The 27,978-nt window shown below is 43.6% G+C and overlaps 3 protein-coding genes across 4 annotated transcripts in view; 2 read left to right on the top strand and 1 right to left on the bottom strand.

The window, feature by feature from the left end:
• Positions 1-6,800: 6,800 nt before the first annotated feature.
• Positions 6,801-9,020, top strand: LOC128734530 (hexamerin-1.1-like). Its single transcript, XM_053828779.1, has 3 exons — positions 6,801-6,897; positions 6,966-7,093; positions 7,161-9,020. The coding sequence occupies exons 1-3, from the start codon at positions 6,801-6,803 to the stop codon at positions 9,012-9,014; spliced, it is 2,079 nt and encodes a 692-aa protein (XP_053684754.1). The 3' UTR covers positions 9,015-9,020.
• A 9,450-nt stretch (positions 9,021-18,470) lies between these two features.
• On the bottom strand, positions 18,471-22,259 carry LOC128733623 (probable ATP-dependent RNA helicase DDX46). The gene is made up of 5 exons (XM_053827345.1): positions 22,119-22,259; positions 21,752-22,033; positions 19,883-21,691; positions 19,076-19,817; positions 18,471-19,009 (listed from the first exon to the last, which is right to left on the bottom strand). The coding sequence occupies exons 1-5, from the start codon at positions 22,139-22,141 to the stop codon at positions 18,767-18,769; spliced, it is 3,099 nt and encodes a 1,032-aa protein (XP_053683320.1). The 5' UTR covers positions 22,142-22,259; the 3' UTR covers positions 18,471-18,766.
• A 715-nt stretch (positions 22,260-22,974) lies between these two features.
• Positions 22,975-27,978, top strand: part of LOC128737965 (A-kinase anchor protein 9) — a 69,195-nt gene continuing 64,191 nt past the window's right edge. For both annotated transcript variants that reach the window (XM_053832754.1, XM_053832753.1), the window contains exon 1: positions 22,975-23,215. In XM_053832754.1, coding sequence (XP_053688729.1) covers positions 23,135-23,215 — 81 coding nt within the window. In that variant the 5' untranslated portion in view covers positions 22,975-23,134. The remainder of the gene's footprint in view (positions 23,216-27,978) is intronic.

Raw genomic sequence — 27,978 nt, 5'->3', positions numbered from 1 at the left:
ATAACTTTAATTCGAATAATTAGGCTAGCTAATTAAAAATGCATGTCTTTTTTCCGGGAATTGAACCCGCCATCTTTTGATCCATAAGCACTCATCGTATGATCCGCTCCATTTGCATCTGCAGAAGAGACAGTGAGAATATCTTTACACCTGGCCTAGCCCGCCTAGCGTGAAGTAGTCGATAATGTCGATAACTGACAAACTTTTGCTGTCAGCCAAATTGCGAAATTGTATGATCTGACAGTGTGTGTGCTGTGAGCCGAAAGAAAACTTGGTAGAAGTTTGTAAAGCCACTTTAACACCTTTAAGCAGCCTTAAAGTACTTTAAAAGCTGTGAGCCTAATGAAAGCTTCCACTCTACACTTTAACACCTTTAAGCAGCCGTCAAACGGTTTGATGTTTATGGCTGTTTATAAACAGATTTTTTAGTAGAAAACTCCGCTATTAAGCTTGTTTATCAGCTTTTGGGAGAGAACTGGTTTGAAAAACTTAAAGTAGCTTAAACATCGCTTATTTAAACACCATTTAAGTGCTCACTTTATGCAGCTTTGATCGCCTTAAACCAACCCGTAAACAGCCATTGCTCTTGCAATTCAGCTACCGTTGTTACTTGGGTAATTCTCCCGGTGGTACTCTACGACCACGAAGCGTTAACGTTGAAAGAGAGCAACCGACGAGCTTTTGGCGTTTTCTATCGTAAGATCATGCAATAAATTCTTGTCAGCATATTAGACGAAGGAGTGTGGCGCAGGCGCATGGGTCGTGAAATATACCAAGTATACAACGACGCGGGAATTGTGAAGCGATTAAAATACGATAAACTACAATGGGCTGGCCACGTAGCAAGGATGCCGGATGAGAGACTAGCAAAAACAATCTTTAGCAGAGAAGCCGACAGAGGCCGACGACTTCGAGGCAGACGCGAGGCGAGGTTAGGGGTGACTGGAGAGCGGCAGCCCAAGACCGAGTAATGAGGAGACGAAAAAGTAAAGTAAAGTAATTAATGTTGTAACTTTATCATTACAAATGTTTAATTTATATAACAAGTTTTAAAGGACTTTCTTCTTCTTCTTCTTCTTCAGCAGCATAGAGCCGGGGTGGCTCGTGCTGTTTCAAGCACTCGTCTCCATTCAACTCGGTCTTGGGCCACTCGTCGCCAATTTCCTAGTCGTCTCAGAAGTCGCAAATCGCTTTCGACCTGGTCGAGCCATCGTGCACGTTGGGCCCCCCTGTTCCTGGTGCCGGTGGGGTTGTTGAAGAGGACCGTTTTCGTCGCACTGTCGTCCGGCATCCTTACGACGTGTCCGGCCCACCGTAGCCTGCTAACTTTCGCTAGATGTACGATGGGAGTCTCCCCAAGCAGTGCCTGTAGCTCGTGATTCATACGCCTCCGCCACTCTCCGCTTTCAGTTTGTACTCCGCCAAATATCGTCCGCAGCACTTTCCGCTCAAACACGGCAAGGGCGCGTATGTCCTCCGTAAGCAGCGTCACGGCTTCAAGTCCATAAAGAACTACCGGTCTAATAATGGTTTTGTACATTGTTAGCTTCGTGCGGCGGCGTATGCTTCCTGATCGTAGCGTTTTACGAAGGGCAAAGTAGGCCCGATTTCCCGCTGGATGCTGGATGCGCCGCTGGATCTCCTTACTAGTGTTGTTATCCGCGGTCACCAGCGATCCCAAATACACGAACTCTTCTACCACTTCTAGTTCGTCGCCGTCAACGGTTACCGTCCGTGGGAGGCGCGCATTTGTTTCCTTTGAGCCTCTTCCTTTCATGTATTTGGTCTTCGACGCATTTATTTTTAGCCCAATTCTCCTAGACTCCGCTTTCAGTCTGGCGTAGATTGCCTCCGCCGTCGCAAAGTTCCTGGCTATGATATCGAAGTCATCTGCAAAGCCTAGAAGTTGGCTACTCTTGGTAAAAATCGTGCCTCTCGTTTCAATGCCCGCTCGTCGGATCACCCCCTCAAGAGCGATGTTGAACAGCATGCAGGATAGACCGTCACCTTGTCTCAACCCTCGTCGCGTCTCGAAGGGACTCGAGAGTGTCCCAGAGATGCGTACGAAACACATCACTCGATCCAATGTAGCTCTGATCAGTCGCGTCAGTTTGTCCGGAAAACCGTATTCGTGCATTATCTGCCATAGCTTGTCTCGATCGACTGTATCGTATGCTGCTTTGAAATCGATAAAGATGTGATGCGTGGGCACGTTGTACTCCCGACATTTCTGCAAGATCTGTTGGATAGTAAACATTTGGTCCGTAGTTGCGCGAGCCCCCATGAAACCCGCCTGATAATTCCCTACGAAACCTTGTGCTATCGGTGACAGCCGGCGTAACAGGATCTGGGAGAGTACCTTGTAGGCGGCGTTTACCAGCGTAATACCACGATAGTTGCAGCAGTCTAGCCGATCACCCTTTTTGTAGATGGGACAAACCACTCCTTCCATCCATTCCTCCGGTAGCTTTTCCTCCTCCCAAATCCTCGAAATAACCCAGTGTAGAGCCTTTGCTAGCGTTTCCCCGCCATGTTTATAAAGCTCTGCCGGTAGGCGGTCCTTCCCAGCGGCTTTATTGGTCTTCAGCAACCTGATTTCTCGTTTGACTTCTTGGAGATCAGGTGCTAGGACATCACTATCTTCCATAGGCGCTCCTAGGTTAATTTCCGTTCCGCCTCCTTCTGCGACTTCGCCATTGAGGTGTTCATCGAAGAACTGCTTCCACCTGTCGACCACCTCGCGCTCGTTTGTAATTAGATTCCCTCCCTCGTCCCTACACATGTCAGGTTTCGGTGTGTAGCCCTTCCGAGTTTGGTTCACCTTCTCATAAAACTTGCGCGTGTCATTAGCTCGGAATAGTTGTTCTAATTCTTCACGATCTCTGTCCTCCTTTTGGCGCTTTTTTCTACTCAGGATCGTGGTCAACTGGTTCCTAGCTCGTCGGTACTTGGCCAGGTTCTCTCTAGTGGCAATACTTAGATAATTTTTCCAAGCGTTTTTTTTCTCCTCCACCGCTTGTTGGCATTCCCCATCAAACCAATCATTTTGTATACTCCGAGGCTCAATACCTAGTGCCGCGGTAGCGGCCTCTCCGATGGCCGAGCGTATTCTGCCCCAACCGTCTTCGAGGTTTGAAGCACCTAACTCCTCGGAAGAAGGCAGTGCCTCATTCAGTACTCGCGCGTAGTTCTCGGCAGCTTGTGGGTTATCTAGCTGCCTGATGTTCAGCCGAGGAGGGCGGCTTTGACGTGTACGGTATACGGTGGACAGCTTTGAGCGCACATGTACTGCTACTAGGTAATGGTCAGAATCAATATCCGCACCCCGACGGGAGCGTACGTTCGTGATGTTAGAGAAGAACCGGCCCTCTATGAGAACGTGGTCAATTTGGTTCATTGTACGTTGGTCAGGTGATCTCCAGGTGGCTTTGTGGATATCCTTGCGCGGGAAAAAGGTACTTCGGATCACCAGGCCTCGGGAAGCTGCGAAGTTTATACATCGTTGGCCGTTATCGTTTGTGTCGGTGTGCAGGCTATGGGGTCCTACCACCGGTCTACACATTTCTTCCCTACCGACCTGGGCGTTCATATCCCCGATGACGATCTTGATGTCCCGTGACGAGCAGCTGTCGTACGTAGCCTCCAGCCTCGCGTAGAACGCTTCTTTCTCATCGTCGGGTCTACCTTCGTGCGGGCAGTGCACGTTAATGATGCTATAATTGAAGAAACGGCCCTTTATCCTCAATACACACATTCTCTCGTTGATCGCCTTCCAATCTATCACGCGATCCTGCATTCCGCCCAGCACTACAAAGCCCGTTCCCAGTTCGTTGGTAGCGCCACCGCTCTGGTAAAACTGGGCCTTTTCGCCACGGATCTTCCATACCTTCTCTCCTTTGCGACAGATTTCCTGCAGAGCTACGATGCCGAGTTTGCGGGGTTCCAGCTGTTCAATCAGCACCCGCTCGCAACCTGCGAAATTTAACGATCTGCAGTTCCAAGTCCCGAGTCTCCATTCGTCGTCCTTATTTCGTCGCCTAGGTCGATGCCGAATATTCCGCTCCGAATATGCTTGAATGTTGTTAGTTAAGTTTAGTTTAGGTGTGTAGCCGTACTGGGGCAACACTACCGAGTCTCGCGATGGGGCTGCCATCTCATAGTGCCGAGACGCACTATACCTCCTTCCCGGTTAGTATACGACCTTAGTTTCCACCGGGGTTGGTTACCCGATCTCCGCTAAGGTTGCTCGTATTCCGGCTGGTACCACGAGGAGGTCGGGATCGGAGTTGCTGGATAAGAGGCTAACGACCACTATGGGGTCTATATTCCGCATTATCTAGCCGTTTACCAACCAAAAGGACTTTCCTAGGTCCCTATTTCGGGGAGATTGTTTCATATATGACTTTTACAGATTTTGCTTCTATCTATATAAGAATAAACAAGCTTAGTGTAGCAACCCTGCTTTGTAGATTTTTTTTAAATTGTATAGAATTTTTTTTAATCTAGTGGTATATTTCCTGTGTTTAATAATTAAAAAATTGCAAAAGATAATAAAAACCCTTGTTTAGGTTTTTTAATACGGAATTGTGGTAGTTATTTTTTCCTCGTATTTAGGATCCGTATAAAGAGCACTTTTTACAAACAATCTGTACGTGATGGAGAGAAAAGGAAATCAGTTTTAGACTCAGCATCTCGAAGACTCTGAAATTCACCTAAAATATCTTATGCATCTAAAAAAAACTCTTTTTTTGCTAACCCTGTTCTATCAACTGTTGGGATCAAGCAATTTCGAAAGTCATGCGCGGTGAAGATACTCATAGATTCAAAGCTATCAATATAGCTCTTCACATAACAATACGGTGGCCTCCGGCCGGTAAGGTTATTCAGAGATCAAACGTTTATTCAAAGCTATCAAAGAATACAAATATCAGTTCAATGAAAGGTCAATTCCGATGCACCAATTTTACGAAGCGTTATCGAGCCAAACCGAACCCTATAGATCATGCATGTCCGTAAGGTATGACCAGAGCTATCAACGAGAAGGCAAAATTACCGCATGCTGATAATAAATGTACAGACGGCTTGGAGGTGTTGCCACTGGGATGCACTTTCGCATACATTTAACGAATTTGGACAGCTGATTATGTTGGGCTTGATTGCATTCAGTTTTTCCTTGGCAACTTTTGCGCAGAGAAGTTAGACAGTTCCAATCATCATGATTTAGAATTGGCAGATAATCTAACATGCACAGCTTACACACTATTAGATTATATTACAAAGCATGGCAAAATAAATTACTAAAATCCCAACGGCTGAGATCTCGGTAAAACGTGAAATTCACAAGATCTCGTAGATAGGGACATTTTTCAAAATTATCATTGCCGAAGCGTCTCAGACCTTCATAAAAAACTTTAAACGAGCATAGTTTATGGACTTGAAAAATGTTTTAAACGTGAAAATTTTTTCCAGCTAACAATTTTCCTTTCCATTGCTACCATTAAAAAGTATGCGGAGTTTTATGAAATTCTAATACCATTCGGTCCAAACTTATACGATAATTTTGAAAAATCTTCAACTGCCATTGACGTTATTTTTCAAAAGAGAGCTTAATTACTTAATCTAACGACCTGAGACTCTCAGCTAACGACTAACGACGACGCATGATCCTTTTAGTTTTTGTGCTGAGGAACGTAAACTACCACTGACATATCATAAAATTCTTAAAAAAATTAGGAATATGTGATTAAGAAAAAAAAATTCAACAAAATCCATGAAATAGAACATAGCAAAGAGCAGTAGAACCGACTTTTCTTTGAAGCTTGTTCCAGAGGTGAAAATTTTGTGAAAAACCTTTTCTTGAGAATATAATTTGTCTATAATTCCATTACAAAATGTTTGTTTTACGATGCTTGGTTCATGGGATATGAATGTTTGAAGATATTAATCAGGAAAATTAATTCTTTTTGGTCATAAATCAGGGACAAAACTATACCAAATTTTTTGTCTAAGAATTATCAAGAAAGAACATTTTCTTCATGGAAAATTTGAGAAACATAGTATTGCCGAAAAGATGGAGGTCCCCACCTCTTTTCCAGATATTTTTGCTCCATTGATGAAAATTGGATTATATTTTCAATAATTGTTTTTGTTTGACTAGGTATGCTACTTGATCCAAATATTATTAATTTTTGAAATAAGCCATGTTTATGACAATCGGAAAATTTTCATTAAATTTTCCTTTAAAAATAGGAAACTTCATAATTTTTAATTATTGTTTTCGTTCACCAATGCCCGCGTACAAAATTTCATAAAAATTTGAAAATCGTCAACCCAAAATTGTTGAAAAAGAACATATAATCAAGCTTCGGGAGGATAAATTCCCATGCTGAAATTTTTTAAAGATATTTCTGATTCTATCAGCTACTTTCAGTTTTTAAGGATGAATACACAAACAGAATCCTCTCAACCAAGATTTCGAGACACACTGACCGGGATCACAATAGCTTTGGCCGCGCCGTTCTAAACTCGCGATAGGTATTATCTACTGTATTGTTAAAACAACATGATTCTTGCAATTATTCGTTCATCCTGGTAACATTAAGCGCGGAGCATTGAAGAAAGGTGATTATCACCGGCGTGGTGGAGTGTTATCGTGACAACCTAGCAGCAAGGTGAAAATAGCAGCATAAAACCAAATCGCAAACAAGCTGATAATGGGCGGCCCAGTAGTCCTATAAAAGATGCTGCCAGTCCCTACGTTAGAACATACTCAGGGCAGCGCTCGGACAGGAGAGAACACGATGAGACTGACGATTGCAGCGGTAACCCTCTGCCTGGTCGCTTTGACCAGCGCAGCATACGTTCCGGTGGAAAAACCAGTGACTGGCGTCCAATATGGTAAGATTTTCAAATTACTGACTGGAAATAGAACCAATTACAATATTTAAGTTTTCTTCTTACTCCAGCCAACCAGGAATTCCTAGTGAAACAGAAATTTTTCTTCGAGGTCTTCCGCAACATTCATCTACCACTCACCTATGAAGAGTACCTGCCGTACACCAAGACTTGGGTCTACGATGAAACCAAATACACAGTACGTTTCATATTTTTTTACAACTTTAAGTTCTCCAACGGTTATTTTTCCTTTTTCTCATTGACAGGATTTTAAGCAAGTATCGGAATTCTTCGACTACTATAAATTCGGCTTCCTACCAAAGGGAGAACTGTTCACTATTTACAATAAGGAATACTTGAAGCAGACCTACTACCTATTTAACTTCTTCTACAACTCTGCTGACTGGGACACCTTCTACAAGAACGTTGTCTGGGCTCGCGAGAATGTTAACGAGGTGATGTTCATCTACGCCCTAACCATGGTTACGTTCCAGCACCCAGAGCTGAAGGGAATCGTGCTGCCGCCGATCTACGAAATCTATCCGTACTATTTCTTCAACACTGACGTGATTCACAAGGCGCTGTACAAGAAATTGTACGAACCTAAGTTTGGATTCGCTAGCAATGGCAAGTACAATATTGTCTACTCGAACTACACTGCCGTCTACCCGTTGACCTACTACGGTGAGGACAAACTCAGCTACTTCACCGAAGATATCGGCCTAAACTCATACTACTACTACTTCATGATGGACTATCCATTCTTCGTCGGACAGGAGAAATACAACCTGTTCAAAGATCGCCGTGGAGAACTGTACCTGTACATGTACCAGCAGCTCATTGCTCGTTATTATTTGGAACGTCAAGCTAACTTCATGGGACCAATCGAAGAATTCAACTGGGAATTCCCGATCAAGACCGGCTATACACCAAAGCTCAGCTACTGGAATGGAGTTCCATTCTATGGACGCAACGACTACTACAGCGTACCGAAGTACAACTACTACAATGTTGATCTGATCAAGGACTACGAAGCTAGAATCCGACAAGTGATTGATCAAGGATTCATGTACCTAGAGGATGGAACCAAGGTTGACTTCCGTAAACCTGAAGCTATTGATTATCTCGGCAACTTGATCAACTCGAACCCAGATAGCTATGATAACGAATATTACAAGAACATTGAGTTCTACGCCCGTCTGCTATACAGTGGTGCTAACTACTTCTACCCCGAATGGAAGGAATTCCCGAGCGCACTGATGCATTTCGAAACCTCGATGCGCGATCCCTTCTTCTACCAACTGTATTACAAGATTCTCAGCTACTACTGGCAGTTCAAGAGCTACCTTCCATACTATACTTACGACGAGCTGTATTACAAGGGTGTTGAGATCAAGAATGTTGTGTTCGACAAACTGGTTACCTATTTCGAATATTTCGATGCCGACATTAGTAACGTCATCCCAATGGGATTCTCAACCGACAAATACTGGGACTTCTCGGTTTATGCTCGCCAACAGCGCATCAACCACAAGCCATTCACTTACACCATGGATGTTTACTCGGAGTTTGCCGGTAAGGGCGTAGTTCGTATGTACATGGGACCTAAGTTCTACGACGTCAAGGAACTGCAATACCTGAAGAAATACTTCGTTGAAGTCGACCAGTACGTATATGACTTTGTCGTTGGTCCAAACTCAGTGGTAAGAAACTCCCGTGACTACTACTGGAGTGTTCGCGACCGCACCACTTACAGTGATCTGTACAAGAAGATCATGACTGCCTACAAGGGTGAAGGCAAGTTCGTCCTGGACATGTCGGAAGCTCACTGCGGATGGCCGGATCGTCTTTTGCTACCAAAGGGTCTCCCAGGAGGCTATGAGCTCACCTTCTACTTCATCATCACTCCGTATTATGCTCCTAAGGTACAACAGTTCTCTACTTACGAATACAGCTACAGCTGTGGTGTTGGATCGGGCTCGAAATACATCGACGACCTACCGTTCGGATTCCCCTTCGATCGTGAGATCAACTTTAGCTACTTCTTCACCAAGAACATGTACTTCAAGGATGTGTTCATCTACCACATCGACGATGTAAAGCTAAATCAATCGTACTAAACAGACAGCCCCGTGTGTTTGGTATAACTGGATCCATGTATGCATTAAATCAACTGAATAAAGCTTATTGACTTTCAAAACTGTGTTTGTAATTTTAGTAACCTGATTTTTTTTTCGAGTTTTCCTATAGCATTGTATTATGTTTGGTTTGACTAAAATTTTCGAGAAGCTGTTTACTAGTTAGATATTTAAAATCAAATCTTCATATACGATTACAGACGGTATTCGAACAAAGTTGGGCTAGCATATTTTTAAATTGTCGAATATTGTCTCCTCACCCAACCAAAAGTACCAAACTCCAACCAAAGTATAGGACAATTGCGGGTCTAGTGTTACGGTACTGTTGACTCTAAGAACCTCTAAGAGCCAGCGATGTTAACCTTCCAGACAGTCGTGCATGCATAAATTTGGGACCCACCAATTATTTTAGTTCCTGTGAATTCTGGTTTTACTAATGTTACCGAAACTTAAAGTACTCTACAAACTATTTTTGTTATAGAAGAGATTAGACTGAAAAAATAAAATACTGCGGGGAAAATCACAGAGTCCCAAATTTATGCATGCACAAATGTCTGGAAGATTGGCATCGCTGCCCTGAGCTGAGATTCGAACATACGACGATTAGATTGTTAGAGCAGCATCGTACCTCGAGGTCAGGAAAACTAATGATATTCAAGAGTGCGCTATTGACAAATTAACAAATGCCAAAGTTTTGCCTGTTATAAATTTAGCTGTGATGCCGCGCACATTTTCTCCGAAATTAAAGCTAAGATGAGATCCAAGACTTCTTGTCTGATTGCACTTATAAATGTTGGTTAATCGCCTTTATAGGCAATAACAATATTGTTTGTCGAGGGAAATTCTAAATGCACTCATCTCGATAGTTGATGTTAGTACTTCTTAACAAATTGTGATGAGTGTTAACATCGTAGCTGATGATGATGTCTGCAATAACGTCAGGAAAATATCTAGGATATGATTTACCCCTAGTGGCTGGCAGCTTCCTTTTGAGCCCGACGATATCCTGTTTGATGAATTCTGTAATGGGAAAGCAATGCAAATTTGCTGTTTTAGCAGCTTTCGGACAGCCGTTTATAACCATAAAATAACTTACAAGCTCTTGTTTGAATATCCCGCATAATTATTCCGTTGTAAGCTCAGGACTAATGGTTCATCCAAAAGCCAGGTCTACAGTGTCTATGATAAATCTCGTAGCGAGCAAGCCTAACGCTGCTTTCGCGTCGAGATTTATTTGTAGATTCCCACACTCTTTTTGTATTTTCCGCTCATTGGAGAATTTTGGAACCGAGATGTTCAATTTATGAACGCTTTAACAGCACTTCGATTAAAACTGAGTGTTAATCGACCTAAGCCAGGTTAATTTACGAATTCGCTATAAGTTTCCCATCATCGAAGCTCTTCCTAGGAAGAAAGAATTTATTGACGCTGCGTATTTTTAGCATCCAGTGAGAATCACCAGTTTTGTTCTTTCCCACAGGGAAAAGCTAGGAACCACCTTTTTTTAATCAGTTCGAAGTTTTCTAGTATTTCCAAGAAAAAACGAGGTAACCGGACTTATAGGTTTAACCCGTTCGTTCCTTTTTTGTTCTATTGTGATAAAAAGAGCACCTTGCATGAAATCCAGCTGGGCCACGATCAATCAAGTGCTGGGATAATCTACGGAGAGAATCTTAATTTTGCTCTGTCCTATGGCATTCCTTAAGAAAATACCCCTAAAAGGATCCGGCCCATTTTTGTCTTCTGTAGTAGTACAGACTCGAGGTAGCTCGTGCTCTATTAAGAACTTGTCTGCGTTGTACTCAGTCTTGGTCTATTCGTTGCGCATCTCGAAACGTCGGTTTCAACCTGGTCTTGCCGTCTAGCGTGCCAGACCCCTCGGTATCTGGTGCCGGTGAGTTTTTTGAAAAGAACAGATTCCACTGAACTACAAAAACATTTTGCAAAGGGATAAGTAGATCCAACAGTTTGAATGCGATGTTGAATCTCCATACTCGCATTTTTGTGAACGGGGACCAGAGATCCCAAATATATGAATCCATCTACCAGTTCGAGTTCATCGCCGTCGACACCCAAGTAACATTTTTGTTGTATAATAGCTTATTAAACTATTGTACAGTTGATTTCCGTGGTACAAGTGCTTGATAAGCTGTTATACAACAAAAATGTTACTTGGGCAGCCAATGTCCATGGGAGGCAAATGTTGTTTCCTCTGGAGCCTCTTCTTATCAAATATTTGGGTTTTGACGTGCTGGTCTATAGTCCAATCCTCCTAGTTTCCGTTTAAAGTCTGACGTAAATTGCCCCCACCGTCCCAAGGTTTCTAGCAGTGATCTGAAGGTCATCTGCGAAGGCTAGCAGTTGGCTACTTTTGCTGAAGATCGATTTTCTCACTCATCGGATCGCACCTTCAATGTTTTCTTACTTAACTGGTCTAACGTCTTATGATATGGCCTGCGCAGAATAATTTCTCCATCTACAGTGGACCTCCGTTCGTTTGAACGATTCCTCATGCAAACTAACGGGGTTACTTTTTAATTTGAACAACTGATAACCCGAAATATGCTGAAACCTGTGTGAACTGGCCGCCCTGCTCTTTGTTATTGTTTTGGTGGTTTGTTTTCGTTGGCAGTTGCAAGTGCGAATATTGCATTTTCCGATCGAATTTCTATCTTAATCAGAGGTTGGAAAACTCGCAAAATGAATAGATGCGCCGAGCATCGGCAAACGGTTTTTATCATGATAAAACAGCTACGCGAGTGGTTCAATTCGCTTATAACAATGAGCAACATACACTTACGCTTCATAGCATCGCTGAATATACGAATATCGTGAGTAACGCAAACGCGTGCAAATTACTGCTTTCTGCTGCTTGTAAAGCCACTAACACTACTTTAAACTATTCCCTTTTCGTGGTAATATTATTTTGAATACTTTCCGGCGTCCCCGGGCATTCTATATCCGATAAATCGAACACACTCAATGTTCAATATTCAATTTTTGACCGAATTCTGATGTTCACATTGAGGTTCTGTTCGTGATAAAATTCAAAGCTGATGCGTGCATTATCGGCGAGGCAGGCGAATAGTGCGTGTTCATGAGGGATGTTCATCGATTCAAACGATCACTTTTTCGCGAATTCTCCAACCACTGATCTTAATCGTTAGGAAAATGAAATGTGAAACCGATTAAACACACTAGGTCAGTACAAACAAATCGTGTTTATGTGCATTGTCTACATAAACAAATGATGTCATGTTGAGAATGACATTTGAACCATTTTTAATTTGCACGTCGTGCAAACCAGCGGGGTTCAAATTAAAAAGTGTTCAGATTAAAAATGGTCAAATGAACGGGGGTCCACGGTATTTCGGTCTATGACAGCTGGTCTCCAGTTTCGCGGGCACCAGTTGCCAGTCTTGCCACCTCCCTCGTTGTGCCCCTCTTCGTATTGTTCCTACCGGACTCGATGCGAAAACCATTTTTTCAGGATAGTTGTCCGGCATTCTAGCAACATGTCCTGCCCAACGTATCCGTCCAGCTGTAACCACTTTTTGAATACTGGGTTCGCCATAGAGACGCGCGAGCTCGTAGTTCATTCTTCACCTGCATACACCGTTCTCTTGCACGCCGCCAAAGATGATTCTTAGCACCCGCCGTTCGAAAACTCCGAGTGCTCGTAGGCCCTCTTCTAGCAGTGTCCACGTTTCGTGCCCGGACAACCGGAGAGGACAATCGACCTAATTAGTGTTTTGTACAGTGTGCACTTTGTACGGGAGCTCAGATTGTTCGACCGCAAGTGCTTGTGGAGTCCGTAGCAGGCCCGACTTCCGCTGATAATACGCCTCTTAACCCATTATGACCCAGCGTATGATATATCATACCTCGTCTTCAAAACCTGTTTACTGCTGAATTTCAATAGTTAGCATTGTTAATATATCACTACAAGAGAGATAAGACATCAATCTGATGTGTGTGATATAATTTGTCAGTTTTTGTCATTTCATCTGTATTTTCAACAGTGCAAAGTTGTGACAAATGTCGGAAAAAAAGTTGAAAAAATGGCGAAAATATGTTTGTCTACAAAACGCATGAAAAAGTCTACATTTAGTGACGAAGCATTACCTGACATGTAAATTAGTATTTATATGTAAAGTCTATCACAAAATTAGATAAGAAATCTGTAAAAAACTTTGTGATTTGTTTGTTTGAAACTTAGCCTATAAAATATTTAATCTGCGATATTTTGGCCTTGAAAGCATTCCAAATGACGATTTTGCGTTTCCCGACACATTCGAGCCATAATATAATAGATTACAGAGTTTCACTTCATTTGGTCCAAATTTAGGTATACCCGGGTCATAATGGGTTAATCTCACGGCTGGTATTGCTGTCGTCTGTTGCCAGTGAGCCAAGATATACGAACTCGTCGACTACCTCAAACTCATCCTCGTCAATTACCAACGGTACTGCCCAAGCGGACCTTGTTGCGCTCGGTCCCGCCCACAAGCATATATTTCGTTTTAGACGTATTTATCTTCAACCCAATCTTCTCTGCATCGCGTTTCAGTCTGGTGTACTGATCTTTTACCGCGTCAAATCCACGTCGTCAGTAAAGCAGACTGGATTTATTGAAAATCGTTCCCGGATTTCGATCGCCGCTCGTCTTGTAACACCTTCAAGCGCAATGTTGAATAGCAGGCAGGAAAGACCGTCTCCTTGTCGAAGTCCCCTGCGCGATTCGAATGGATCCGACAATCCACTCGAGAATCTCACACAGCACTGAATCCCATCCATCGTAGCGATGATAAGTCTAGTAAGCTTACCCGGAAAGCCGTTTTCGTACAAAATTTTCCATAGCTCTTGTCAGTTTACACTATTATATGCGGCTTTGAAATCGATGAACAGGTGATGCGTGGTGACTCGGAATTCGCGGCACTTCTGGAGAATCTACTGCAGGGTGAAGATTTGATCCGTTGTGGACCGACTCTCCATAAAGCCGGTCTGATAACTTCCCACAAATCTATTAGCTATTGGCGATGGAAGATGACTTGAGACAGCACTTTGTGGGCGGCATTCAGGATAATGATCACTCGGTAGTTCTCACAGTCCAGCTTATCGCCTTTCTTGTAGATAGGGCAAATAACCCCGTCTATCCAGTCCTCCGGCAGTCGTTCCGTATCCCAAATCTTGACAATCAGTTGATGCAAACAGCCGGCCAACTTGTCCGGGCCTATTTTTATAATTTCCGTTCCAATGTCATCCTTTCCCGTTGCTTTGTTGTTCTTCAGCCGCTGAATGGCTTCTTTAACTTCCCTTATCGATAGGGGAGGCACATGTTCGTAGCTTGCTGCACCAATGTGGTCACTTCCTCCGTTATCATGTTCTTCCGCCTGCACGCCATTCGGGTGTTCATCGTAGTGCTGCTTCCACCTTTCGATTACCGCACGGTCGTCAGTCAAGATATCTCCATGTTTATCTCTGCATATTTCGGTCCGCGGCACAAAGCCTTTGAGAAATTCGTCGAGTCTCTGATACAATCGAATCGAATCGAATTCACCAGTACCAGCATCTCACAAATGGAAGCCGGAACGCAAAACGATGCTGTGTACACAGACATTAAGGCCGCGTTCAACACAGTAGATCATCAAATACTCTTGCACAAGCTCTCTAAACTGGGTGTTTCTGATAGACTGACTTCGTGGTTGAGCTCATATCTTACAGACCGTGGAAACTTGACAAGCTGAATTCGACCGTTTCACGTGAATTTTGTAATACTTCTGGTGTCCCACAAGGTAGTAACTTGGGGCCTTTGCTTTTCGCCTTGTACTTTAACGATATTGCTATTCTGCTGAGTTCCGGATGCGTACTGGTATATGCCGATGATCTAAAGATCTATCTAGTTGTGAAATATGTTGACGATTACCGCCGATTGCAAACACTGCTGGACATCTTCGCTGATTGGTGTGACAAAAACAAGCTAACAATAAGCATTGCCAAATGTGTTGCTATATCATTTCATCGCTGCAATGTGCCCATCTCATTTGACTATCAGATAAACGGAGTTGTTCTAGAACGCGTCGATCAGATTAATGATCTTGGAGTTCTGTTGGATAGCAAGCTCACGTTCATCCAACAATATACTGCTGTCATCTCAAGAGCTTCACAGCAACTGGGATTCATCACAAAAATCGCTCGTGACTTTAAAGATCCGCATTGCTTGAAAGCATTGTACTGCGCATTAGTACGACCAATACTTGAAAACGTCTGTATCATCTAGAATCCCCATAACTTGTGCTGGACAGCTAGAATAGAACGTGTGCAACGAAGATTTGTCCGTATCGCTCTAAGACATTTACCGTGGCGTCTACCTAATAATCCGTTGTCAGCTTTTAGACTTGGATACGCTAGAGAGTCGTTGGAAGAATCAACAAGCGACTTTTGTAGCCAAGCTTCTCAATAATGAGCTTGACGCTACGATTTTACTGTCTCGAATTGATTTTAGAGCTTCACGTAGACAGCTTCGTTCATCGAGTCTGCTGACAACTAGATTCCATCGGACCATGTACAGATTTTATGAACCACTGACGTCATGCACTCGCACCTTCACGCTAGACGAAGACTTATTTGGCTTCGGAAATGTTACCTCTCGCGCTTTCAGTAGAAGAATAACAAGGTCCAGGATTAGGCTGCATTAGACTTAGTTTTAAATTTAATTTTTCATGTAGATAATGTCAATTGTCAGATGATTTGAGCAATACACAATACAATACAAATTCCGTGTGTCGTGAAAGCGTTACAGCTGCTCGATTTCTCTGCAAGCCTTCTCCTGGAAGAGTCTTGTTTGCTATCTCCGCTTCTGTTTGTATCGCTCCACATTGTGACGGGTGGCTCTTCGCAGCATTTGTACCCACGTTGCTGGCATTCCGCGTCAAACCTATCGTTATGTTTATTCGGTGCCATACGGCCTAGGACGTTCTCCGCTACACTGGTAATGCTTGTTTCACGGCATTTAAACAATCCTCTAGAGGGGCTTGTTCCAGGTCACCCACAGCGGCAGCAGTGGTTTCGGGAGATAACGCGTAGCTTTCGGCGACATCCGGTTGCCTCAGTCGCGCTAGGTGATACCGTGGCGGATGCGCGTACATATGGTGAGCACGACAGATAATTTTTGAAGTATCCTTACCATCAATAGGTAGTGATCCGAATCATTGTTAGCGCCCGAATCTATCAGATCTACTGATGGTAGAGGTTATGCTGCAATCATCATGTTTTTGGTCATCATCATCATGATCATGTTATGATCATGTTTTTGGAGGCAGCGAATTCGACAAGTCTTAGACTGTTTTTGTTCGTTTGCGGGTAAGCGCTGAACCGTCCAATCACAGGTTTTAATTCCTTCTCCTGACCAACCTGTGCATTACAGTCCCCGATGATAACTTTGACATCATGTCTTGGGCAGCGGTCGTATTCACGCTCCAACTGCGCGTAGAATTCGTCTTTGTCATCATCGGTACTTCCGAGGTGAGGGCTGTGCACGGTAATTATGCTAATATTAAAGAATCTGTCCTTGATTCTTAATCTGCACATTCGGGGGTTGATCGGCAACCACCCGATCACCTGCTTCTGCATCTCGCCCATCACTATAAAAGCTGTACCCAGCTCCCATCATTCCTTTTCCAGCATACCTCCTGCAGAGCTACGATGTCGAACTTGCGGCTCTTCACTTCTTCAGAAATCACGTGGGTACTTCCGAGGAAATTTGGAGATCGACAGTTGCATGTCCCTGATTCCCCATCGTTAGTCCGTTTTCGTCGCCTGGATCTTTGTCGATTGTTCCGATTAGAGTTAGGGTAAGGAACGAGTTAAGCAGTGTTACCTATTTTAATCAGTTGAACATAAATGATCCGAAAATGCACTTTTTTATTCATATTTTCAAAATCTTTTGATAGGATCATCTTCACAAATCACTTAACCATACATTTGATTCACACAAACACAATTTACTGGGTTTCCGACAAGAAATATGATGAATTAAAAATTGTTGTCCAAAAACGTACATTTTTCAGCTGCTCTTCAGCAATCGCCACCTCGCTACTAACGAATTCATCAAATTTTCAGCACTGATTACAACCACTCTGAAAATCAAGCACTCAATTGTCACATACCATATTATTCAGTCTCTTTTTTTCTATTATCTAAGGCTTTGTCACTAGCCGAAAGTTTTATTATTTTCTAACAAAACTGAAAACAAATTCTGAATTGATGTAACCTGTTCACCAGTAGCAGCAGCTGCAGCACAACTGATGAACTATCGTGTTGCCAAGATACTGTTTCGGTTCTGGAAATAAGAATTTTAAGTTTGAAATTAACTGAAACCTCTTATGGTGAAAACGTGGTTCAATACTTTTAAGAGAAATGTATGTTCATAATTAATTTTTCTTTATTAAAAACAACACAAAAGACAGCTTTTTCAATAATTTTCGAAGATTTTCTCAGTGATTTAATGAAGCAACGATGTGTTTCAATGTTATTTGCTTTGACAACACTGTTCTAAAGTTAGATCGTGTGCACTTCTATGTTTGCCTCTTTTATTCTCCCACCATCCTTATGAACAGCGAGTGAGACGTCAAACTCGCAGTTTCCCATAAGAACACCAGAGAATAAAAGAGACGACGAATACCGTTTGCCGAACGGTGCGGTGAGTGTATGCCCCGATAAACAATTTAGACAGATGGCATTTTACGCATATGCCGATACGCTATGCCGATTACGCATCAGATGCCGATTAGTAGGTCGCGGATAGGAACGCGAACTTACTGAGTAGGGGGAAAAGTTCGAGGGATTTTTTAACGGGACGTAAAAAAATTCAGATTTCAGGATTGCTGAAAACAGCACCTTGCGGGTGAAAATGGGTTCGGTGTGTTCAAAATTAGTTCCACCGCTCCAACTTTTAAAGCGCAAAATCAAAAGTTTAGCTCAACAATAGTGTCTTCCAATGGTTACAGCTTGAAGAACTAAAGATAGCAAGAAGATTGGTATGCTGATATCCCCCACTTAGTCAACCCATCGCTTGTAATAAGGTAAAACAATCAGTGACCCGCTTAGACTGCTTAAAACTAGTTCTTTACCCTATTATAACTTGCGGAGCTCATTGGTTTGGTTTTTTTAGTGCATCAGGCTTGCAATACCCGCAACCAACACCACAGTATCGCTGTAGGGCCAACGTAGCTCGCAGAAGCCCTCCTTCCCTGTCAGCATACGACCGTAAGAGGCTGTGGACCTTTGCAGGGTCTATTTTATGCCCAGTGCGTAAGGCACGTACGCTACGCATTATCCAGCCGTTCATCAAGGATCCGGCTGCGTTAAAAATATTTTTTTCACTAATAAAAAAGCGGCATTTTTTCCAATTGGAATTTTAGGTTTATTCTAACCCAGTTCGCTCTGTCTAGTGACTTTATTTCATCCCTCTACGCCAAATGGTGATTCAGGTGACTCACGAATCAGCTGAATGCTAAATTTAACTGGAAAAATTAAAATACAAGAATTTTCGCGTAAATGTTTTTGCTTTAAAAAGTATAAGTAGCAATGCTGGAAAGCTAGCATAGTTGTGCTCGTCGAATTGCTTTTGCAGATAACCAAAAGTTGTAAGCCACCCGTTCACCCTCGGGACAAGATTAGATCAAATAAACCGTTCGTTCATTCCAGATGCTGTCAAATAGCAAAACGTACTACTACAGTACTTTGTACCGGGATTTGTTGATAATATGATGTGATGAAGCTTGCAGCTTCAACAGTTCCTCCTTAATGAGGCGCGTTATTTCGCGCTTGGCCTTCGTAACGGCAAGCTCCGAGCAGCTCTCAATGGCCAAGTAAAGCTTGCGCTCTCCCTCCGGTGGAGTTTTACCCGGAGGAACGTACGTACCACGAACGGTGAGACCTGCTTCCGAGTACTCGGAGATCTGCGCAAGAGCTTCCTGAAAAATGAGTTTAAAAGTTAATACAGATTTGCTTCAAATATTTAAAAAAATGATAATATTTACTTTTGAAGTGACTTTCCAGCGAGCCTGCTGCGGGAAATCGTTGATTTCCAACTCTTCTTCGTATTTCCGGAAAACCGTCTCGTTCGATTCGATGGGGGTCTCATCCTCGTCCTTCGGTTGATAGTTCAGCTTGCTATTAAGTTTAGCTGCCAGCTGCTCAGCAACGGTTTTAGCCGTAATAAGTGGTTGAGCGCTTCCACCTTTGAGAATGGCTTCCGCTGCTTGTTGCGTAGCACCTTTCGTTTCGACACCCAAATTTTTGTGTAAATTAATCCGCGAAGCAAGCCTCTTGGCCAGTTCAAGTTTGTCTGAATTTGGATTTGCCGGAACGGGTGCCGTGACTGTTTGCGTTATAACCGGCGCTTCCACCTCTTTCACGATACGCTTCGTGGCAAACATACTCTCGATGTGCTGATCAATATCCTGCTCCAGATCGTCGTCGTCATCTGAATCCTGCAAACCAAGCGCTGCTTTTTGAAGCTTCTTGCGCTCACTAACGGCGGCAGCTTCCTGCTCGTCGAACTTGAAACCTTTTCCGCTGAATCCACCTCCGGTGTGAACTTTTTTCCCCTCGGCTTCCTGTGCAGCTTTATAGGTTTCCCACAAAGTTCGCAGGTCTTCCGGTACAGTTTCACCCGAAAGTTCCAAGGCGCGTATTACATCGCCAGAATGACGTCCCTGCTCGTTGGTTAGGAATGTCCAAGCAAATCCTTTATTACCGGCTCGACCGGTTCGGCCACATCTTTAAATCAAATAATTACAAATTAGGTTTGTAAATTTGAACAAAATACAAGCTGTATAACTCACCTGTGAACATAATCCTCGTAATGGTTTGGACAGTCGTAGTTTACCACAAGGATGAGCTGCTTGACATCCAATCCGCGCGCTGCCACGGACGTTGCGATGAGCAACTTAACTCGACCCTGTTTAAAATCAATAATCGTAGAATCTCGGTCGAACTGATCGATACCCCCGTGTAAACTCATACAAGGATACGATGCTTTCATCAGATCTTTCAGCAGAATGTCGGCATTTTCTTGCTTATCCACAAACACAATAATGCTTCCGAGTTCCTGATACAATCCCAACAGTTCCAGCAGTTTGAAAAATTTAGCATCTTCCTCCAGAACTACTACATGCTGTTCTACGTCTTTACAAACAACCGAACGACCGCCCACCTGAATCTCTATCGGCTTCTTTAAGATACGCCTGGCCAAAGCTTCCATTTGCCGAGGGAAAGTGGCACTGAACATAACTGTTTGCCTATCCGGCCGAATGTTATCGATTATTCTCATAACTTGCGGCTCGAAACCCATGTCAAACATACGATCCGCTTCGTCCAGCACCACATAGGTGATACGTCGTAAATTGGTTACGCGACCGGAATTAGCCGCCAGCATGTCGATCATCCGACCTGGCGTGCAAACGATTATCTCGGCTCCTCGCTTCAATTCTGCGATTTGCTCTGAAATTCCTGTACCACCGTACACGCATACCGGACGCAGGTTTAAAGATTTAGCAAATTTTCTAATGTCTTTACCGATCTGCATGCAGAGCTCACGCGTAGGAGACATAATAATAGCGATCGGGCCGTCTCCGTCCTCCAGTGGCGGTTGATCTAAAATATGTCGGAACATGGGCAAAATGAAGGCCAATGTTTTACCGCTTCCGGTTTTAGCGATACCAATCAGATCCCGACCGGACATTATGGCCGGAATGGCTTGACACTGAATCGGCGTTGGTTTATCGAAACCCAGCTTACGAAGCACGTCAAATTCTTTCTTGGAAACTCCACAGTGAGCCCAAGTGCGAATCGGCTTAGGACAGCCTTTCCCTTTTACGCTAATGCCCTCCAACTCTGTTTTGTATGCATCCACTTCCGCCTGCTTCATCTTTGCAATTTCCGGAACTTCAACGTAAAAGGCTTTGCGGAACGGCAGGTAGTTGATTCCCGAGTGGTCAACTTTGGCCAGTTCTTTCTTCTGTTTGTTGGCTAGATTGGCGGCTGTATCTTTAATGTCTTCCTGCTCTTCTTCCGAAGAATATTCCAGGCCATCCTGGTTTTGCTCGATCAGCTCACCCTTCTTTGCGGCTTCGGCATTTTTCTTAGCTACTCCAGTAATGATCGTAACTCCCGAAGCAACAGCAGCCTTTCCCTCGGCTTTAGGACCAGAATTAGGAAGTTTATTCACCTTGCGAACCTCTTCGTTAACTTCCTTCATGAAAGCATCCAGAGGGTCCACATCATCTTCCTCTTCATTGTCTTTGCCTGCTTTATCTTTTTCGTCCTCTTCGTCATCCTCTTCATCGTCCTCTAAACTCCACTTCTTGGGAATATTAATACCCGTTACCGCTGTCGGTTTCTTCAGTTCAATCTCTTTTCGGTTACGTTCAGCTCTCCACCGTTCTATCCGTTCTCGACGCCGCGTCATCTCTTGTTCCAATCGACGTTGTTCCTCTTCTTTGTCCATCGGAACGGATAAATCGAAAGTATCTTCCTTTTCTTTTGGTTCTTCTTTTGGAGGCTTTTTGACTGGTTCTTTCTCCGCGAATCCTGGCGGTTTTTGATCAAACTTTGACTGTCTGAATCCACTGCTACTGCTGACACTCTGTGCACTATTAAAAAAAATTAAAATGAAATCGAGACTACAAATCAATGGTTTTTCAAAATCTTACTATTTTGTGGCATGTTCCCTCAATTTTTCCCGTTCCTTTTCACGCTCCCGCTTCCGCTCAGCTTCCTTGTTGCGCTCCTTTTCCAGTTCCTTGTCGCGCTCTCGGTCCCTCTGTTCCCGCTCGCGGTCACGGTCCCTGTCGCGATCCCTTCGAGCAACTGGTTTGAAGCGAAACGACGTTTTCGTTCGCTCGCGGTCCCGATCCCGGTCACGGCTACGGGAACGTTTCTTTTTTCGGTCCGGCTCGTTGGACCGACTGCGCGATCTCCGGCGGTCTCTGCCACTGAAATGACAATCGATTTATTGAATCACCTTCACAAAGATATATGATGCATCTCCGAAACGAATCACGGCGTGCGAGCACTTACCCATTTTCTCCTGGCCTCGTCATAACCAGCAAAGTTGATAAAATTCAGATGTTGCAAGTGAACTAAACGTATTTTAAACTTGAGAAAAACTTTTTTGTGAAACACGATAAACGCAAACAGTCATCAGCACACCATCATTCAGTTAACTCACCACCAGGGATGCCACATATAATTCTGTGTTTTTTGTTGGAAAAATCTGATAATCTGCACGGCGAGGAAAAATATCTGTGCCAAAATCTTTCCAATGCAAAACAATGAGAGTGAAAGAGATAGAGAGTCGTTTTGCTGACTATTTCCGTCTCTTTCACTCTCATGTAAAAGCTCAAAAATCTGTTTAATCTGTGTAATTTGGCGAAAATCTGTATTCTATGCATACAGATTCTGTACAGGCGATTTCTTTCAAATAACTGTTAAACACAGAATAATCTGTGCATGTGGCAACCCTGCTCACCACTTGAACGCTTTGCAAGGTGAATATATCTGACGTTTTTTGATAGATATGGCCAACCAGCGATGCCAGATTTTTCTCCAAAAAATTATACAACGGCTCACAGAGCTCGATATCCGATTTACAATCTTGCTTGCTTTAAAATAATAAAATTAATCTCCAAAAAGCCCATTTTTAAAATTTTCTAAATATCTTACGAGATTTGAGCATAAATATATGCACCAAACCTAAAAACTGCAAACATCTCCGCTTGAAAAATTCGCTTCCATTTTAGTTCGCATCAACAGCCCCGTTCTGAAACCGTTTTACAAACTAGAGTGACCCTGGCTGCCCTGGCTTTGCGCTTCATTCACATGTCATCTGGACATAACGGTTAAAAAAGAAAAGAAAAACAAAACAAAACTGATGGGGAACAGTGTTTTTCGTTCCGCTGCTTAAATAATTTGTCGTAAATTTTAGTGTTAGCATCGAAAACTGCAGTTTAATGCGCTGTCTTGTTTATGTGTAAACTGTGTTGTGTGCAATGGTATCTAATTTCTAAGCATTCATCACTTAATCTTTAGTGAAAATGAATATCGGAGTTGGAAAGCTGAAGTTGAAACGCAAATCAACCCCAAAGAACGACAGCAGCAGCTCTTCGATTTCGGAGGTAGGTCGTAGGTCATTGAATTCTACTTCATCAAAGCGATGATTAAAGTAATGTTACTTATTATTCGTTGGTTATTGTGTGCCAAAAATTATAGAATTAATGTTGTTCATTCCAACAGCAGTTCATTCAGCACCAGTGCAGTTTCCTTTAGAAGCTCTCTAGACACTCAAGGAAAATACCAAAAGGGAAAGTGCGTGAAAACTGTAGAGCACGTACTCAATCTAAATATAGATTAGCATCATTCGGTGTTGCTTGTTTTGATCTCATTAGAAATTCTAACCAGCAAAGCGTTTGTTTTTTAATCAATGAATGTTGTTTTTTCGTTTCTTGCACAACTCTAGCTTGGTTGCTTGAATTTAGACACCTAGAGTGGTGCTGAATCTAACTGGCTGAACTGGCTCTTATTCAGGTCAGCGAGCAGTTACGAATGCGGAACTTTATTTTGTTTTTATTAGCTTTGAAATTTTCCCGACCATTTGATTTTATATCTGTAAAGCAATCCCCCGAGTAAGGTGGTGGGTGGATCTACCTACCGCTAGTTTTCACTTCTCAGCCAGTAAAGCTATTTTGTAGTCTATCGATAGGGCCAATCCAGCTTGTCATCTACCAAAAATCACCCTAATCGATAGGAAGAATTCTGACAACCAGCAATACGCGCAGTGCATTTGTCCCCCCAACTAATTCGGGATATTTTTAGTCTTTGTGGTGTATTTTATTCCTGAACAGGTGATCTTGGTCTAGAATGCAACTAAATCACGAAAGAATTCGATTTTTCTTGTTCCGTTATTTCCTAACAAGATGAATTGACATTCACTTTCGTTTACGGATTGATGTGCTGGTATGCTGATGACTGGCACAAACGAAAGAGTTAGGTTTATTTCTTTGCCAGCTTCCAGCAGTTCATCAGTGAAAAAATTCCAATGCCTTCGTAATGGTCGTGCTCGAGCTGAAACTGTCAGAATAAACATAACAAAAAAGAAGGGGCAAACTGGGCATACTATTTCTATGAAATCCATGCGGCTTACTTAAGAGGGTCTTCCTCATTTATCGTATTGGAAATGTATCGGATTAAACATGTAGGAAACTGTTGCGATAAGGCGTTTCGGTATAGTGGCAACTCGCGGTTAACGATAAAACATTTATTTGTACGATAATTAACTACATGAAATAAAAGGTGCTCCGCGAGCTGCTGCTATCGCAATAAGAATGATGAAACATGATGGCCGTCACCGGATAAGAATGATCGCACACCGAGAACCGCGGTAGCGTCTGTCACGTTGACGGCTGTCAACTGAAGAGTCCCACTGGTAACTTCGGTGCTGTCATTTAACGTTTGGTGGGATGCCTTCCCAACACCTCCCCCTTCTAGAACAGGTGATACGGATCGTACCTCGCAGGCTGCCTTCGCAATCTCGAAGACTGGCGAGTAGGAATCGGTTGCTGCAGTTGATTGCTAAGGGGAGTTCGATGACGTCGACGGATAACCTGTGGCTGCAGGTCTGCTTGGAGAAAGGCCGGCAAGTCGGTTTCCTCGGCTTCCGGCTCAAGTGTAGGACGTAGACCCCAACTGTCCAGGAGAATAGACAACGGTACTTGCACGCTACCCGGTGTCGTTTCAGTTGCTGCATCACTCTCAGCTAATTGACAAGTCCGCAATTGGTTGCAGTGGGATCGGATAAGATTCTGCTTTGATGGTAGCCAGATGTTATACATCACCCGACCGATGCGCTCGATCACTATATCCACCAGGTGCGCTTATTTGCTGCATAAACCTTAGCCCAGATGTGATCTTGTTGATTGTAACACCGAGCTTTCGCTCCGTGCTTCCGGTTAAATTGCTTTTCCTGAGCAGTACTCGGCAACTTGTGGTACGGCGTAGGCGGGCGAAGTAGCTCCAAGGACGTACGGATGGTTCGTCCATACATCAGGTCAGCGGGAGATTTCCTACCAGGTGCGCTGCGACAGGGTGTGGTTCTGTAGCACAGAAGAAAGGTGTCTATGGCTTCGTCGAGGGTTTCCCCTCCTGCGATGATTTTCTTAATCGAACGTTTAAACGTGTCGACAAACCTCTCAGCTAATCCATTTGACTGCGGATGAAAAGGCGCTGTTTTCAGATGAACGATACCATTTTTGTCGCAGTACGATTCGAAGCGGTCACTGGTGAGCTGCGTCCCATTGTCAGTGACCAGTGTTTCGGGCTGACCGTACCTCGCGAAGATGCCACGTAGGATTCGCAAAGTTGCTGTGGTGGTAATCTCCTTGATTCGTATCACTTCAGGCCATTTTGTGTACGAATTCACCAGAATGAGAAAATAGTTCCCATCTAGCGGACCGGCGTAGTCTAGATGTAGGTGCTGCCACGGTTGTATCGGTGGGGGCCAGGGTTCCATGGTAGTCTTCCTGTCTGTTTTGTTACGCAGACGCATTTTCGTGATACACACGTCGGGGAAACGGGTCCGGAGATCAGAAACACTCTGAGTCTGCTTAATGGCAATTTGATTGCAGAATGCAGTGATCGGTTGATTCCATAGACCAAACTGGTCCATCAGATCGATGCCTAAAATGTCGAGATGAACGTTAGGAGCTGATACATAACACTTACCCTCTCTGGTGATGTTGTTGAGGGTTATGCTACACTGCAGCTCGGAAACAATGTCGAGTGGCTCCCCAGACGCTGTTTTGGCTCGGCACAATGCTGGCTGTGCTCTTGGCCGACCAAGTTTGACCCAAGACTGGTGCGAGATGATGGATATGTCCGACCCAGTATCCAGTTGCAGCCGGAGAGGGACACCATTGAGCTGCACGTCGATGAATTTCCGACTTTGATGGATGTTCCGCACTGTCACCGTTTTTGTTGACTGCTCACGGTTTCTTTTCTTCCTGTGTTTCATGGGGTTGCGCTTGCTCGGAACGCTGTTCGATGATTTTGATGAAAAGCATGCGCAATACCCCTCTCGATGACCGCGCTTACCGCAGTCGCGACAACTATGATCGCGGAAGCGGCAGTCCTTGCTGAAGTGCATCCCTCCGCAAGACCAACAAGGTGTTTTAGGTTGATCCTGCGACGGTGTACTGCTGGTTGATCGATGCCTAGACTGCTGCTGGTTGCGATGAACGAAATTCACAGTCGGCGGGTTTTCCACCATAACGGTATCCATTTTGAGGTTAACCAGGTTATTACATTGCTCGACCACTTGTTGAAGAGTGAGATCCGCAGCTTCGTTTAGCTTGTTAATTAGCCGCATCCTGATTTCAGCGTCCTGCTTTGATTTGAGGCCACACACAAACGTCAGGCACTTGAATTGCTCTTCGGTAAGCTCTGACAGTTTGAAGTCGACGCAGGATTTGTTCACCCTACATGAGTAGGCGAGATAATCCTCACTATCCTCCTTGGTTGTCTGGAGACAGTTGTAGCGCCGGCGAAAGATGGAAGTGGACGCACCGAACAGAGATTTTAGCTTTTCTACCGTTTCAGTGAAGGTGAATTCACGAGCGAGTTTAGGTAAAATGAAGCTATTGTAGCGCTCGTGGTTCGGTGGGCTCAATTTGCGTAGGAGGCAGTGTTGCCACATATTCATCTGTACTGGAAGGTGCAAAAATCTTTTTCATCTGTACCTTTTCTTCCAAAAATCTGTACCAAAATCTGAACCATTTAAAATAATTATTGCATAGAAAAATTTCGTTTGTTAGCATTAAAAAAATGCACGAGTCACAAATCATTTATTTGTTGATGATGTTTGCACATATCTCTGCAAAACTTAGATATAAATACGTTTTGTATTAATTTCATTCATACTAAGAATTGTTTCTCTATTAATTTCAAGAAACAGCACTGAGAAAAAGTATGAGTTTTTGACACTCAGAAAAATCTGTACCTATCTGTACTTTTTGGCAAAAATCTATAATCTGTACCGTACAGAATCTGCACCAAAAAATTCGAAAAAATCTGTACTTTTCCAGATAAATCTGTACATGTGGCAACACTGGTAGGAGGAGTCGTACCTTAGCAGCGTCGTCCAGCTTGTCGGCATCCTTATCGAAAAGATCACTGTAGCGAGAAAACCACGCGTCGAATGTGTGTCCGCTTTCCTTTTCGTACGCGAATTCCACCATGTTGCTTGCCAGGGAATCCAGTACGGTTTCATCGCGAGACAGCTTTGAAATGGCAACCTGCGTGGCGGAAAGCTGCTGTGAAAGCTGCGCCATGAGCGCGTGCTGGTTGTTCAGGATCTGTAATATAGCATCCGTGACGCTTGGTTGTTGCGGAACTCCAGCACTTCCTAATGCCTGATTGGTCGCCATCGCGATTTTTTCCTCGTGCTACTCCGACTCACTAAACCACTATTTCATTCCAAAAACGCGCTAATTTCGGTATAACTCCGCCACTATCTCGTCGCCACTGTTGCGATAAGGCGTTTCGGTATAGTGGCAACTCGCGGTTAACGATAAAACATTTATTTGTACGATAATTAACTACATGAAATAAAAGGTGCTCCGCGAGCTGCTGCTATCGCAATAAGAATGATGAAACATGATGGCCGTCACCGGATAAGAATGATCGCACACCGAGAACCGCGGTAGCGTCTGTCACGTTGACGGCTGTCAACTGAAGAGTCCCACTGGTAACTTCGGTGCTGTCATTTAACGGTTGGTGGGATGCCTTCCCAACAGAAACCGAATCTGGAAACAGCAAGAAGTGATAAGCAGCATATTGACTGTATCCAACAGAAAAGCCTTCCTACGTTCCTCTCTATAGTAGGACG

This window comes from Sabethes cyaneus, chromosome 2 (assembly GCF_943734655.1).
Source record: "Sabethes cyaneus chromosome 2, idSabCyanKW18_F2, whole genome shotgun sequence".
Classification (NCBI taxonomy): Eukaryota; Metazoa; Arthropoda; class Insecta; order Diptera; family Culicidae; genus Sabethes; species Sabethes cyaneus.
This window is presented reverse-complemented; position numbering and strand designations above follow the sequence as displayed.